The 14865-nt window shown below is 41.5% G+C and overlaps 1 protein-coding gene across 1 annotated transcript in view; it reads right to left on the bottom strand.

Annotated features, from left to right (window-relative positions):
* Window positions 1-237: 237 nt before the first annotated feature.
* The window catches only part of LOC124652900 (ABC transporter G family member 41-like), a 14908-nt gene continuing 280 nt past the window's right edge, over window positions 238-14865 (bottom strand). Inside the window, exons 2-22 of the mRNA XM_047191946.1 lie at window positions 14621-14706; window positions 14428-14512; window positions 14169-14328; window positions 13920-13996; window positions 13640-13693; window positions 13472-13562; window positions 12711-13012; window positions 11836-12117; window positions 10691-11004; window positions 10260-10420; window positions 10023-10126; window positions 9790-9943; window positions 9315-9388; window positions 8899-9231; window positions 8457-8747; window positions 2147-2230; window positions 1700-1833; window positions 1228-1461; window positions 964-1135; window positions 611-865; window positions 238-507 (exon numbers count right to left, since the gene is read on the bottom strand). Of these exons, the coding sequence (XP_047047902.1) occupies window positions 238-507; window positions 611-865; window positions 964-1135; window positions 1228-1461; window positions 1700-1833; window positions 2147-2230; window positions 8457-8747; window positions 8899-9231; window positions 9315-9388; window positions 9790-9943; window positions 10023-10126; window positions 10260-10420; window positions 10691-11004; window positions 11836-12117; window positions 12711-13012; window positions 13472-13562; window positions 13640-13693; window positions 13920-13996; window positions 14169-14328; window positions 14428-14512; window positions 14621-14706 (3717 nt within the window). The remainder of the gene's footprint in view (window positions 508-610; window positions 866-963; window positions 1136-1227; window positions 1462-1699; window positions 1834-2146; window positions 2231-8456; window positions 8748-8898; window positions 9232-9314; window positions 9389-9789; window positions 9944-10022; window positions 10127-10259; window positions 10421-10690; window positions 11005-11835; window positions 12118-12710; window positions 13013-13471; window positions 13563-13639; window positions 13694-13919; window positions 13997-14168; window positions 14329-14427; window positions 14513-14620; window positions 14707-14865) is intronic.

The raw sequence follows: 14865 nt of genomic DNA, 5'->3' as shown, positions 1-14865 counted from the left end.
AAAAATTTACCAACCGAGCAGGCCTCGGTCCGCATCTTTCCAAAAGCCGCGCGATTCGGCTTTAGACAGCACATCCTCCTACGGCCCCACAAGTTATCCGCGTCGGCGCGGCTGTATGAGCACAAGAAATTGAAAATTGGGACATTTCTCCATTGATTCAGCTAGGTACGGATCATGAGGCTAACTTATCCGGCCAGATATCCAAGCTCACATGTCGTGTTGCCCACTATATTCACTCTACCGCCTTTGGAAATTGATCTTTGAGATGTTGTATCCAAAGAGGACGGCAAAGAGGATGGGGAATGCCGCCAGAGCTATGGCTGACAGTGAAAGCAGGTCACGCCGATAACCAAAGTGGTCCCTCATGAACACTGCGATGGATTTGGTCTCTCCAAATACCACCACCATTCTGTCGGTGGCATCCCCAAACTGTGCGGTGAAGAAGACGTTGAGCGTCCATGACATTGGAGAGATGTAGTAGAGCCATATCCACCATCTCGGTATTTGCTGCATGCCATATGTTTATGAGTTCTCGTAAAGTACGTACCATCCTTTTGATCTCTAAATATAATGCTATATATATTATTAGAGTAAAGATGACTTGACTTACTGGTGCTGGAATGATGAAGCCACACATGAGGTTTTGTAGGGTGTAGAACATGGATGCAAGTATGGATGCGACTTGGATGTTGGGGGTGAGTGACACCATCATCATTCCCAGGTAGAGGAAGTAGAGCAGTGTGCAAGACATGGTATACATGAACCAAAGTGACTTCGCTGGTGTCCACGTGTACCCTACCATCGGGTACGATATCACCATGAACAGCAGTACCTGCACCAGCACATAAGGTATCTCCATGGCCACCTTTCACCCAAAAAAGGCAAGTCAATGTCTGTGCATAGCAACAATATATTGTACTGTCTGAATTCTGAAACTAGTAATCTTCATGCGGTTCATAGGACCTGAGCAAAGGAGTAGGCCCAAGGTGAGTACATCCCCGCAAACCTTTCCCTGTACACGACGGAGCGCTCAACGGATACAAATGGCATCACCGATTGGCAGTTGTTGATGCCGGCGAACACAGCGATTCCATACATGCACCCCAATATGGTAAACAAACCCTGCTGGTCATTTCTACCCTCCAACAAAACAAGCAACTTTAATCACATCCTGCTACTGTGTATGTGCATCAGGTAAGATACGTAATTAAGAGATGGCTTACATACATGTGATTGATGTTTCCTTGCTGCCAGAATAATACACCAAAGGAAATGCATGTGACTGTTACAAACGCCATTCGCACCAGGATGTAGGAAGGGGTTCTCCAATATGACAAAGACTGCTTCCAGAGGCAAGCTTTGAATTGCGCCCAAAACTTCTGTGGGAACGGTGTTGCGAAATGGAGGTCACTTGTACCTGGAACTGGTATGCTCAAGTGCTTTACCAGTATGTCCTTGTCCCTTTGATCATTAAATTTACATACTGATTAGCATGGATATTTTGTTAGGGTTAATATAAATACTAAATGAGAGCTCTGTTAGGTCTGGTTATCCATGCCCATTTTCTGTTTTTCACAAGTATTGTGGAAGGCTGAAAGCATTACAGTCGATTTGAAATTCAACTTTCCATAAGTTGCTGTGTAGATTATTAAGAATGTTAAGGCACTAGAGCTAACTGTGCTGTTTCTTCGAGACTTACTTGCACATTGATGATTCCCTGTACAGTTGTGCAAAATCTACTCCCAGTTGAACTTCCATAGATGTAGAAGTAACTTCTAACATCCATGTTGATGGGTTGTAATTGTCCTTGATCCTGGGCACCCCAGGTATTGCCTAGAAAAGAAGAGAAATTATTTCACTAGTACATGTAACATAGGAAAACAACAATTGGGGAGAAAAGTCAGGTGATGGTGAATTGAGTATAGCCTTCTCTACTTAAAAAGGAGTGAAACTATGATTAATATTGCTGGCGACTTCATGTGCTATGTTCATTGCAAAATGCAAATACATAACTTCTTCAAAATATAAGGGTGGAAAAAAAATCTTGTTAAGTTTTGTTTACTGTCGGTAGGTTTAAATTGACTTATATCCTAAGTGCATTTACTTAGAACTTTTTTTGTAAAGACGAGTTAGGATTACTGATTACCTGGAAATAACGGATGACCTCACACGAAAGGTGTCCAAGTGGCCCAGCATAAATCAACTTTCCACCCCTTTTCATCAGCAGTAACTGCATATATATTATAATCTAATTAGTAAATATGTTACTTAACTTTTATATAAATTGTATTGTTGAAGGAATTAATGGTCAATAATGTACAGTATATTACATTGAACTAGCTTAATCACTCACATGATTGGACAGTTATACTTAAACATTAGAAAATGCACACATAAATATTAAAAATATGGTTGTGCTTGTTACAGAATTTTGATATTTATAAATGGATATATATGAAGGTGTTCTCACATACATCTAATTGATCACCACAGTTATAGTTTAAATCATACAAAGATAACCGGAGTAGATATTTTTCTTTTTTCTCCAATTAATCTGGGAATTTCTGCCCCAATGAATGAACGTGTCAGCTCATTTTAACAATGTTTTCATAATATAACAGAGGCCCCGTATTTTGTTATAAAAATTCCAGTAATTTCACTGTTAGCTTCTCGAAAGTTTGAGGCAGACTCTGTATTGGACTTAGTTTGGGGTTCTTTAAGTAGCCAGTTAATATGGTTTGGAAACTTTCAGTTCTGGTAGATAAAGCGCGCTCGCCATTTTGCTCGGATCATGTGTAGTCCTGTGAAGGAAGATTAACCATATAGTTTGTGTTTACCAAGGAAAATGAGATAAAGAAGATTCTTGTACAGAGGAAAAACCGCAAAAGATTTATTTTTCAAGCTGATAATTTTTGTTAATCAACATATTAAACTGTTACAATGTCTGATGCGACCAAGCTGTTCTACTCTTACAGATGTTAGAACATGTGTATAAGTTGTATTTAGCCCAAATAGTCTAGTCTAGCCTAAGGCCCAAGATGGCCCATGTAACCTATGTATATAACTCTGAAGTCAATAGAGAAAGGGTAAGGTTGGAAAGTTAACATGGTATCAGAGCTAGGGTTGCTGGTGACCTAGCTCCAGCCGCCACCATTGGCAACTCGCCGGCGGCTGCTCCCGTCGTCTTCGCACGAGCTCAAGCAGGGCTTGTGCCTCTATCATCTTCATCCCGTGTGAGTCCAGATCGGACCAGGGCTGTTGTGCCTCTTCATCCTATTGCTGTTGCAGCTGTTTGTTTCTGCAAGGAGCTGCTGAAATCCGCTAGTCTGCCCGTTCATCCCTTGCTGTCAGTGTTGTTTTGCTCTCTGTAGCTGCTTGTTCCCTCTGGTTGAAGCTGCTAGTGCCCTGTTCTATTCTGCTCAGTAGTTGTTGCAAGGGATTTCTTGCTAGCTTGTTAAAATGGCCAAGGACGGGTCTATCTTTTCTATTGACATCAAGCTTGATGGCCCAAATTACAGAGAGTGGGCATTCTCAGTGAGAACTGCTGTGAGGGGTGCTGGATTTGATGACCATTTGACTGATGATCCTCCAGATTTTAAGGAGGATGAGGCCATGAAAAAGGCTTGGAGGAAAAAGATTCTAAGATCATGGGTGCCTTAATCCTTAATGTTGCTCCGTCGCTACGGATGAGTCTTGAGCATCACATCACTGCAAAAGAAATATTTTTTTTTGAAGATCCTGCAAAAGAAATATGGAAGTATTTGGAGCAGCAAGTGGGGCACTTCGCTACTCCTTATTGCAAAATTTGCAAAATCTTCAGCAGCATGACTCGTCCATAGAGGAGTATTATGAAGCTTTTACTCGTATCATCACTAGTCAGTTATGTCAATGAATCCAAAGAGTCGTTCTGGTTGTGAGTCTTGTGTGGCAAAGGAGAATTATGAGGCTCAGTCCTTCATGTTTCAGTTTGTGATGAGGCTTAGGCAGGAATTTGAGAACAACAGAACTCAGCTCCTTGGTTGTCCTGCACCTCCTTCTTTGGATGAGGCGCTTGCTAGCTTAATTGCTGAGGAGACACGTCTTCGCTCCCTTACCTCGTCCACTGGTCCAATGACTCACACCAGTGTTCTTGCTGCTCCTTGGGGCCCCTTTAGAAGTTCTTCGGGAAAATTCTGTACTCAACGTAAGAAGTGGGACACACAGTTGATAGTTTCTTTGTCCTGCACCCAGAGTTAAAATATTGTACCCAAATGCAAGAAGTCTGGACACACAGTTGATAGTTGTTTTGTCCTACACCCAGAGTTATTGGCTGAGTACCAAAGGAAGTTTCCTCCTCAACATCAGCAGCAGCGTCATCCCCCTAATAGGAGGTCTTCTGGTATTGTGATAGGTGAACCACAGCCACAACCAGCAATGAGTGCATCAGTGTCTGCTGCCTCTCAGTCTGCTTCTCGTGTTACTCAGCCTTGGGTGCTTGATTCAGGAGCTTCTTTTCATGTCACCTCTGATCGTTCCCAGCTTGTGTCATGTCATCGAGTGAAGGATGGTGCTTCTGTTCATACCGCTGATGGTACACCTTGTTCCGTTACTCATCGGGTCTATCTTTTTACATCCAAATTTTCAATTCCTAATATTTCCTTTGTTCCTGAATTATCCATGAGTCTCTTGTCTGTTGGTCAAATTACTGATATGGACAACTTTGTTGGTTTTAACAAAACCTCATGTTATGTGCAGGATCTTCAGAGCAAGAGGATCGTTGGTACTGGCCGTCGCCTTAGTGGATCTACGTCCATCTACGAGCTTGACACCCTTCATCTTCCTTCAGCTTTCGCATCAGCTTCTTCCTCTTCCTCAGCGTCAAGATCCACCTCTTCGTTCTCTTTCGCCCAGTGGCATCATCGCTTAGGTCATCTATGTGGTTCTCGTTTATCTAGTCTTATTGGGCAAGGTGTTTTGGGTCGTGTTCCTGTAGATGCCGGTTTCCACTGTAAGGGTTGTAATCTAGGGAAACAGATACAACTTCATTATCCCTCTAGCACTACCTATTCTAGCCGTCCTTTCGATTTAGTGCACTCTGATGTATGGGGTCCTTCTCCTTTCGTTTCAAAAGGCGGTCACAAACATTATGTCATATTTGTTGATGATTACTCTCGATATACTTGGGTCTATTTTATGAAACATCGTTCCCAGTAGAATTCTATATATCAGGCTTTTGCACGCATGGTTCATACTCAATTTTCAAGTGCTATTCGTATATTTCGCTCTGACTCAGGGGGGAGTACCTCTCTGCATCCTTTCGTGAGTTTCTTGCTTCCGAGGGTATCCTTCCCCAGCTGTCTTGCCCTGGTGCTCATGCTCAAAATGGTGTTCTGAGCGAAAACATCGCCATATAATTGAAACTGCTCGTAAATGATTTCTTCTTTTGTCCCTACTCATTTCTGGGGTGAAGCTATTTCCATAGCCGTGTATCTCATAAACATACAACCTTCTTCTCGTCTTCAGGGCAAGTGTCCTGGTGAGGTTTTGTTTGGTTCTCCACCTACATATGGCCACCTTCGTGTCTTTGGATGTACATGTTATGTTTTATTAGCATCTCGGGAGCGTACCAAGTTGACTGCTCAACCTATCCAGTGTGTTTTTCTTGGATATAGTCTTGAACACAAGGGGTATCGTTGCTATGATCCTTCTGCCTGTCGTATTCGTTTCTCTCGTGATGTCACTTTTAATGAGGATCAGCCCTTCTTCTTTAACTCTTCTACCCCCTCATCATCCTCCACTTCTTTAGAGTCCACCTCTTTTCTCTCTTCCACCGATCTTCACTTCGGATGAGTCAGTCTCTGATCAACCACAACAAGACACACCTTCCTCACCAGTTCCTCATTCCCCAATTGATTCACAATCCACTCATTCCTCTTCTGTTCCACCAGCCCCACGTCATATTGAGCCTTTTCCTTTATATTATAGTCGTCGTCCAATTTCATCTGATATTCAGTCGCCTATTCCTTCATCACCTGCTCATCCGACCAGTACCACTGAACCTTGCACTGATGATTCCTCTCAGACAAACAGGTATTCCCTTCGTGATCGCTCCTCTCTTGAGCTTCCAAACAGATATAGAAATGATTTTCGTGTTGGGGCAGCCTGTGAGCCTAATTCTTATCAGGAGGCAGCCATGGTGCCCGAGTGGCAGTTGGCCATGTCTGAGGAGCTTGCTGCTCTAGAGGCTACACGTACATGGGATATGGTACCTTTACCTCCTCGGTCAGTCCCTATCACTTGTAGATGGGTGCATAAAGTCAAAAACAGGTCAGATGGTTCAGTGGACCGCTATAACGCTAGACTTGTTGCTAGAGGTTTTCAGCAGGCTCATGGGAGAGATTATGCTGAAATATTTGCGCCAGTTGCTCATATGACCTCTGTTCGTACTTTAATTGTTGTGGCTGCTGCTCGGTCATGGAAGATTTCACAAATGGATGTAAAGAATGCATTCCTTAATGGTGATTTACAAGAGGAAGTTTATATGCAGCCACCTCCAGGTGTTGAGGCCCCATCTGGTCATGTTTGTCGCCTTCGCAAAACACTATATGGGCTTAAACAAGCCCCTCGCGCGTGGTTTGAGCGATTTCGTTCTGTGGTTTGTGCTGTGATTTGTGTTGTGGTTTGTGCTGCAGGTTTCTCTCCTAGTGATCATGACCCTGCACTTTTCATTTATACATCTGAACGTGGACGTACTTTGCTTCTTCTCTATGTGGATGATATGTTGATTACTGGAGATGATCAGAAGTGGAGATGATCAGAAGTACATTGTCTTTGTTAAAATAAAGCTAAGTGAGCAGTTCAAGATGTCAGACCTAGGATCTCTTAGTTACTTTCTGGAGATTGAGGTTGATTGCACTGATGATGGCTACTATCTTTCTCAGTCTCGCTACACTCAGGATTTGATAGCGCGCTCAGGTCTTACTGATACTCGTATTGCTGCTACACCGATGGAACTGTAGCTGCAATTGCGCTTTACTGATGGCATTCCTCTTACGGATCACTCTCGCTATCATCATCTTGTTGGCAGCCTTGTATACCTCACTGTGACCAGGCCAGACATAGCCCATGCAGTTCATATCCTGAGTGTTTGTGCTCCTACCTTAGTTCATTATAGTCACTTGCTTCGTGTTCTTCGATACTTGAGGGGGACATCATCTCGCCGGCTGTTTTATGCCTGCACAAGCCAGCTCCAGCTTCATGCTTACTCTGACTCCACTTGGGCGAGTAATCCTGATGACCGTTCCTCTGTTACTGGTTATTGTCTTTTTCTGGGCACATCTCCTATTGCATGGAAGTCGAAGAAACAGAATGCAATATCACGGTCTAGTGCTGAGGCAGAACTAAGAGCTCTCTCTACCACCACATCAGAAATCATTTGGCTTTGTTGGCTGTTGGCTTGGCTGATCTTGGTGTCCCATGTGATGCACCCACTACCATTCTTTGTGATAGCACTGCTGCCATCCAGATTGCAAATGACCCTGTCAAGCATGAGCTAATCAAACATATTAGTGTGGATGCTTTCTTCACACGTTCTCATTGCCAACAATCAACAATTCACCTGGAATATGTTCCATCAGAGCTTCAACTTGCAGATTTCTTCACAAAAGCTCAAACAAAAGAACATCATAAGCTTCATGTTCTCAAACTCAATGTCTCAGATCCACCTTGAGTTTGAAGGGGGTGTTAGAACATGTGTATAAGTTGTATTTAGCACAAATAGTCTTGTCTAGCCCAAGGCCTAAGATGGCCCATGTAACCTATGTATATAACTCTGAAGTCAATAGAGAAAGGGTAAGGTTGGAAAGTTAACAAGAGACATATATGCGTGGTGCCTAAGGTTTAATAGATGATTCCCTGCAGGGCTTTTATGGGCTGACTGGGACAAGAATCAGAACATTAGCAACCTACCTATCAGGAGGGTTCATCTATATATGTACTCATCTCACGGTTCAATCGGAGATAGCATGCAATTTATTCTCTGTCTGATAATTAAGCTAGCACCTGGCTACTTCCAATTGTTCCAGGAAGGCGAACAAATGCTTCATAATGATTTCAGGATGAAGTTGTAACACTTGGTTATTCATGTTTTGATTGGATCGAAGCTGTTTTTTTTTTGAACCCAGCGGAGGAGCCCCATGGTTTTTTAATTAGAAGGGTGAGGCACACAGAATTTGATTCCCTTGGGAGTCGAACCTGGGCCGGCTGCCCGCAAGGTGGCAGAGCTAGCGACACAAGCAGGCGCTCAGTCTCTGAAAGCTGATTTCTGATATCCTTATCTGAAATAATCACCTTATAAAACTATATATACGATGAATCTACGCTAGATTTCTTGCACTTGAAAGCCACCATTATTAAGCATATATTTTGGAGGCTGAGAGATGGAATCTTGGAGAAGGCTATATATGTAAAGTAATTACCTCATCAAATGCCTCAAATATCTCAGTACTTGGTTGGTGAATGGTGCACAGAACTGTTCGGCCTGCGTCTGCAACGTTCTTCACTGCACGCATGACGATGGCAGCTGCCCTTGCATCCAAACCTGATGTTGGCTCATCCATGAATATGATTGAAGGATTAGACACGAGCTCGACTGCAATAGTGAGCCGTTTCCGTTGCTCTGTTGATAGACCATTTACACCAGGCACTCCAACCAAAGAATCTCTAATTTCGTCCAGCTCAATTGTTTCAAGGACTTCATTGACAAATTCCTGCGAGGGAAAGAAATGCAGTGAGCTCACAATTACATGAAAGTTGTTCCCAGCACCTAGGATACAAGTATAAAAACCATATACACTAAACTTTTTTTCCGTATAGATTTGAGCATGTCTTTTTTCCCTTATAGTAGCAAATATAGCTCACATTTCTTGTTTTTGAATCAATTTCTGGCGGAAGGCGCAATGAAGCTGAATATGCAACTGACTCGCCCACTGTGATTTGTGGAGAATGAACATCAGTTTGTTCACAGTAGCCTGATATCCTAGCAAAAGTCTGCTGCACTTTCGGATAACCTCCTATTCTTATATCTCCTTCAATAACACCGCCTGTTTTCCTTCCAGAAAGAACATCAAGGAGTGTCGTTTTTCCAGCTCCAGTAACTCCCATGAGTGCCGAGAGAACCCCTGGCTGGAATGCTCCTGTGATATTGTGGAGTAGTTGTAGTTTACTTTCTATGTAACCATGCTCCTTCATTTCCTGCAACAGGGAAATACGTAGTTATTGGTATGGCAAGCTCTCTCGTCATGTGTTCTTAGATGCTGAAGCTACATGAGAATTACCGCAGGGGTGTCTACATAGTAGTTGACATCCTGGAATGATATTGTAAGGGATGTGAAAGGCAATACCATCCTCCCTGCTCAATATTTAAATATCGATCAGTCAACTCTTAATTATATACCATTGGCAGTTTGAGTTGCATTTAGTTGTGTCATGTAACTAACCGGTCCTATTAGCTGTCAAATCAGTTTCTGCTTGTAACTTAGGCATCCCATTTTTTGTATCCATCGGCAAACCTTGGTCTCTTCCATCAAATGTGGTAGACTTTTTGCGAGAGATAATAGCTTGAGAACTTCCTGGAACTGGGAGGCTCATAGGAGGTAAGAACAGAGGAAACATATTCTTCTGAATGGAACTATTTTTGCTCCACTTCAGATGTTATTTTTTCTCCATCATATGCTTGATTGAGTTTGCTATTCATGTGATACTATTGAAGTTGTTTAGTTTAATGAAAATTTTCAGCCTTGTGTCACTTACGGTTTTTAATAGTCAGGCCGGTGGCAAAGCATACATTAAACAACAAAATAAACCCAACGAGTGCTCCGACTGAGATCCAGTAGAAGTAGCTGGGGAAGTCTAGCCCTTGACCCATTAGTATCCTCCTTCCAAGTGTTGCACCAGATACCGTGATCTATCAACACAGAAAGTTTAGTATAGCTTGAGAGTACATATCTTTGTAATTAGTTCAGACTTGGTATGCCAAAGTGTACCTCCAACCATCTTGGTGCCAAAAACTCATTTCCAGTTAAGCCTATCTCAGCATAAGACAATGGGGAGAGCCAAAATCCCCATTTTAGCCAATTAGGCAGAAATGCTGTAGCAATATGCCACTGAAAATGTTAGCAATGCTTGCTTAATAATTGAGTACAACATAGTGTTGCCAGAAACTAGGACTCCTCTCTATTGGAAATATGAAGTTTATGAAAGAAAAAAAAGGAGTGTCTTACGGCGGGGAATTATGAAACCCCCAAGCAGAAGGATGACCTGAATTCCCAGTGTACCACCAACTGTACTAGGCCCCATTGTTTGACAGTATGAGGCGACACATCGAAACATTGATAATGCTCCTGTGTGGATCAGGAAGAGGACGAGGAGCTGACGGAAAAATCTGAACACAAGAATCATGCATGTTAACACAACGTATTACATCTAAATAATTAGGTTTTGTGGGAAGAAATTCTAAAAGAGAAGTAAAGATAGTAATAAATAAGGAACCTGTATAAATAATGTTACACTTTTGTACTCTATTTCTTTGCAGGGTAGTTTTATTTTTCACTCAGATGATTATACTCTCAATTATTCAGGGTCATGGTGGTAATTCCTCAATGATAAACAAAGTGTTTCTGTAGTTGAATTTTCTAGTTCGTCCTAATTTTACCTAGATGCTTCCGGAGTATAGCCAATCAGGAAGTAGGATATTGATGTCCAAGCTACCGACTCAACTAAAGAGACTGGAATCTTTAAGATAAAAGATGGTATTGCATAAGCCCATGCCGGATAGAAGTAGTAGTCTCTCTGTTTGTAGAAGACCGGGAGTTTGCTAACTGCCATGGCCAGTTCAGGGAATCCATTCATCACCAGAAGCAGGAGCGCATAAAAGATTGAACCCATGTAATAGTTAGCATGAACCCTGTCAACTCCCATACGTGTGCGCAGAAATACTGTCCCAGTAATAACAGCAAGTAGTCCAATCTGCAGCGAAAGTATGCACTCCAGTATGTTAACTTATGGTGGTTATTTTGAGAAAAATGCAACATCACTGTAAACTCAATAAATTTTATAATGAAAACTGTAAGAAATGCTTTGACCAAATACACTATAGCAGTGGTACTCGAATTGAAGCCAGGGGTACAGTATATAAAAGCACACAAGCATTGAAGTCGACGAACTGCACACTGAGTAGGAACTGAATGTACATTAAGATGCTGACATTCTCGGCCAGTTCCCACTGTAGACTTCTATATAATCCAGGAGTTCAATGTTCCTAATGTGTAGAAGAAACTACTGCCAAATGGCTACAAATCAATGTACAGTGTGTTAAGTACATCCAGTCGCTATTCCCTACTATATTTCACATTTAAGCACACCTAAAGCGATATGCTACATCAACATTTCCCTTAAATGTACTATGTAAATGCTGCAGTTCGCTTCAAAGTTGAAAGATATTCAAATGTAGATTTTTTTTCGAAATGGATTCAAATGTAGATGTAAATATAACTTATGATGATACAAGTTTAAGGATCTCAATTTAGTAATAAGGCTTTATAGAGACCTCCAAAGTAACACAACAACTTTCTTACACCGCAGTACCGCACTGCTTCTAACTAGGTCTTGCTTATCTCTGTCCTGACTAATACTGAGGATAATGCTTGTACTATGAAGATTGTGTGATTACATAATAAAACTCAACTTGCACTGGTAAACACCTAGCTTGTGATATTTGGTACATCACTCCAAAACTAGGCAAAGAATATCAATGCATCAACCATAATTTTCTCCAAAACATAGCTTTTACTTGCTCACTTGAATGGTTTTTGTTATATGGAGGAAGGCATTCCTTTTCATAAGGAGGAGCTCCCGCGCAAAACATGCCTTGAGAAGATCCATCTTGGATAATGAGTAGATGTTGAAGGACAGGGCATCCTTATGCCCTTTTGATTCGTCATACGGCTTCAAAAGCTCCTCCACAAGATTCTGACCACTTGGGGATGCTTTGAACTTGTCACAGAATTGGTCAACGGTAACAAAATTATATCTTTCTTCTGTACGGCTCCAGTATTGCTGTTGATCCTTTTTTGACAAGACCTATATATACACAAGTTTTGAAGAGTGAACTACCTTATGATGGTAAGCAAGTGTACTAATAAGCAAGGCAAACTCAGGTAGTCAGGTTATCACAATTTACACCCAGTTACTTCATACTAACGACATTTATTTTTATTGAATATGCATCACAATTATTGGTGTCACTCTTAATTTGCTGCACAAATTTTGAAACTCAAAACATATCTCTATACGAGAATTATATTTTCTCTAGAAACATAAAATGTCCACCTCTGTTATTTTATATTCACCAAATGATGTGCCTGTGGCAAACAAAATTTGACATCCTAGATTGGGATTCTGCCTCATTTCACTGACAGAAAGATCTGATTAAATTTCACATGAACTAGAGAGGCACACATTTGAACATCTGGTGCAGCATGTATTGATGTTTAGGGGAAGTGCAGGTTCCATGTGTAGTGTAGTTTTTTCCTTATATGGCTTACTGCACGCAATGCTAACAGAATCATGCCACCATGCCTTACATGAACTCCTAGATGCTACTGGTGCTTTTTTTTTTACATAAGGAATTTAGTAATCAGTCAGACTAGGTAAATTAGTATTTTGTTAAATACCTCTTGAAGAAAGTCAGCGGTCCTTTTTCTTTCGGGACACTTAAATCCACACGATTCAAAGAAACTCATAATGCAATCCTTAGGACCATGGTAAACGATTTGTCCTTCAGCCATCAAGATAATATCATCAAAAAGGTCATAAGTCTCTGGTTCTGGTTGAAGGAGTGAGACCAGTATGGTAGACTCTGATATATGAGCTAGATGTTGAAGGCAAGAAACAATTTGGAAGGTGGTCGAACTGTCCAGCCCAGTCGATATTTCATCCATGAAGAAAGCTTTTGAGGGCCCTACTATCATCTCTCCTGATTGTAAGACATTTTTGCAAGTAAAGAAAATTAAGCATCCAGCATCAAATTAATTTATGTTATTTATATTGTATAGAACAAAATCAAGCTTAGGATTAGACAAACGGAATATATCACTTGACTAGCTATATTCTAAAAAAAGGAGACGAGAATAATGCTAATCTGATTCGTCCATCAGGGTGGCTTGCATGCTTTCATCGCAATGGAAATGTGTAATTACCCTTTCCCTGTTGTCATCCCAGGTGTGACAAGATTTTCATATTAGTTGGCCACAAAAGAATACTGAAAACGTCGACGAAGAAATTGAAACCTGTATACGTTCCAATATGCAGTTAAGGAATTTTGATCAACGAGTTGAACAATTATTTATTTATTTATTATGAAAAAATATTCTTTTCAACAATATAATTGATATAGTATAAAACCATCCTGCAAATGTATATGTTGTATAATCACCTGTGGTTAGTCTTTTCTTCTCACCACCTGAAATACCTCTTCTCATGGCATCTCCCACTAGTACATCAGCGCATGTGTCAAGTCCCAAGATCTGTCATGCAAGGAGGAGATTACACAGGAGAAATATTATGCGCTGAATCTAGTGATTTTTTTATTAACATCAATTACCTTCATAATGTAGTCTGTCTGTATGCTTCTTTCTAAACCTTCCATAGATATAGCCTATAAAAAAGTGCATACCGTTTTTAACTGTCACAGCTGAAATTAATTGGGCTGTAAACACATGATATTGTTTTCTTTAAGAACCAACAGGAAACAACCACACAGAAAAATAATGTTAGCAGAAAGGATTGTGATTTCAGTTTTGTTTCAATGTGATCAGAGAAAAGGGTTCCGATTCACATACTCAGAAATATACAGAATCATACCAAAAAGGGTTAGTATTTACCTTCATGTATGTATCTATGCTGGGATCAGGGGTGATACCGGCCTCCTTCTCCCTTCTAATGACTTCCTTCATGATTTCTGTTTTGTACAAGAAATTTAGAGCACTTGGTTTAATGCTAGAGAGAATGGGCAATTTATACTTTCATGTAAATCAAGGTCCTTATGACTTGTTGGCATTTGCTTCTATTAGAATACTGTTGGTTACCTGCGCAGCTGCGCCCAACAAAGAAAGGGAAACTTAATTAGTTACCTGCTCTGCTGCCAATGCCCTGGAATCTTGCAGAGAAGTCGAGCGTCTCCCTGACAGTCATCTCAGGGACATGAAGATCATACTGACCAATGTAAGCTGATGTCTTCTCCGGAACAAACTCTTGCAGCTTGACACCGTTGTATTCAATTTCGCCTGTTACCTGTGCATGCATGCATACATGTCATATGGATGCGATCTAATGAAATGAAGTACTGAACATTGTATTTTCTCTGTTTCTCCAAGATAGGGATGGGGATACCTTGAGATTTCTATTGAGCTTTCCTGCAAGTGCTAGCAAGAGGGAGGTTTTGCCGCAGCCTGGGGGTCCAAGGAGTAGGGTCATCCTGCATGTACATAAAGATTGATCCTGCTGCATACGGATGACGAGGAATGGCAGATGCTGCTGCTGCTGATCCATGGATATCTAGCAGGAGGCTAGGCAGGTCGGTTACCTGGAGGGGTTGAGAATGCCGGTGACATCTTTGAGGATGTGGATCCTTTCTTGGTTACGTTTGAATCCCAGCATGGTGGTGAACAGCTGCAGATATCGGTGGTGGCATTTGAGCGAACATACAGAACAGAAGAGTGGGCAGGTAGCGAGTTAAGAGCATCCCACCGGCAACCCGAAACAGTCTTTACGGACTCACGCCCAAAATCGCTCCCCACCGGCGCTCCCAAACTGTGCCGGCGCTCAGGA

The sequence above is a fragment of the Lolium rigidum genome, chromosome 5 (assembly GCF_022539505.1).
Source record: "Lolium rigidum isolate FL_2022 chromosome 5, APGP_CSIRO_Lrig_0.1, whole genome shotgun sequence".
Lineage (NCBI taxonomy): Eukaryota > Viridiplantae > Streptophyta > Magnoliopsida > Poales > Poaceae > Lolium > Lolium rigidum.
This window is presented reverse-complemented; position numbering and strand designations above follow the sequence as displayed.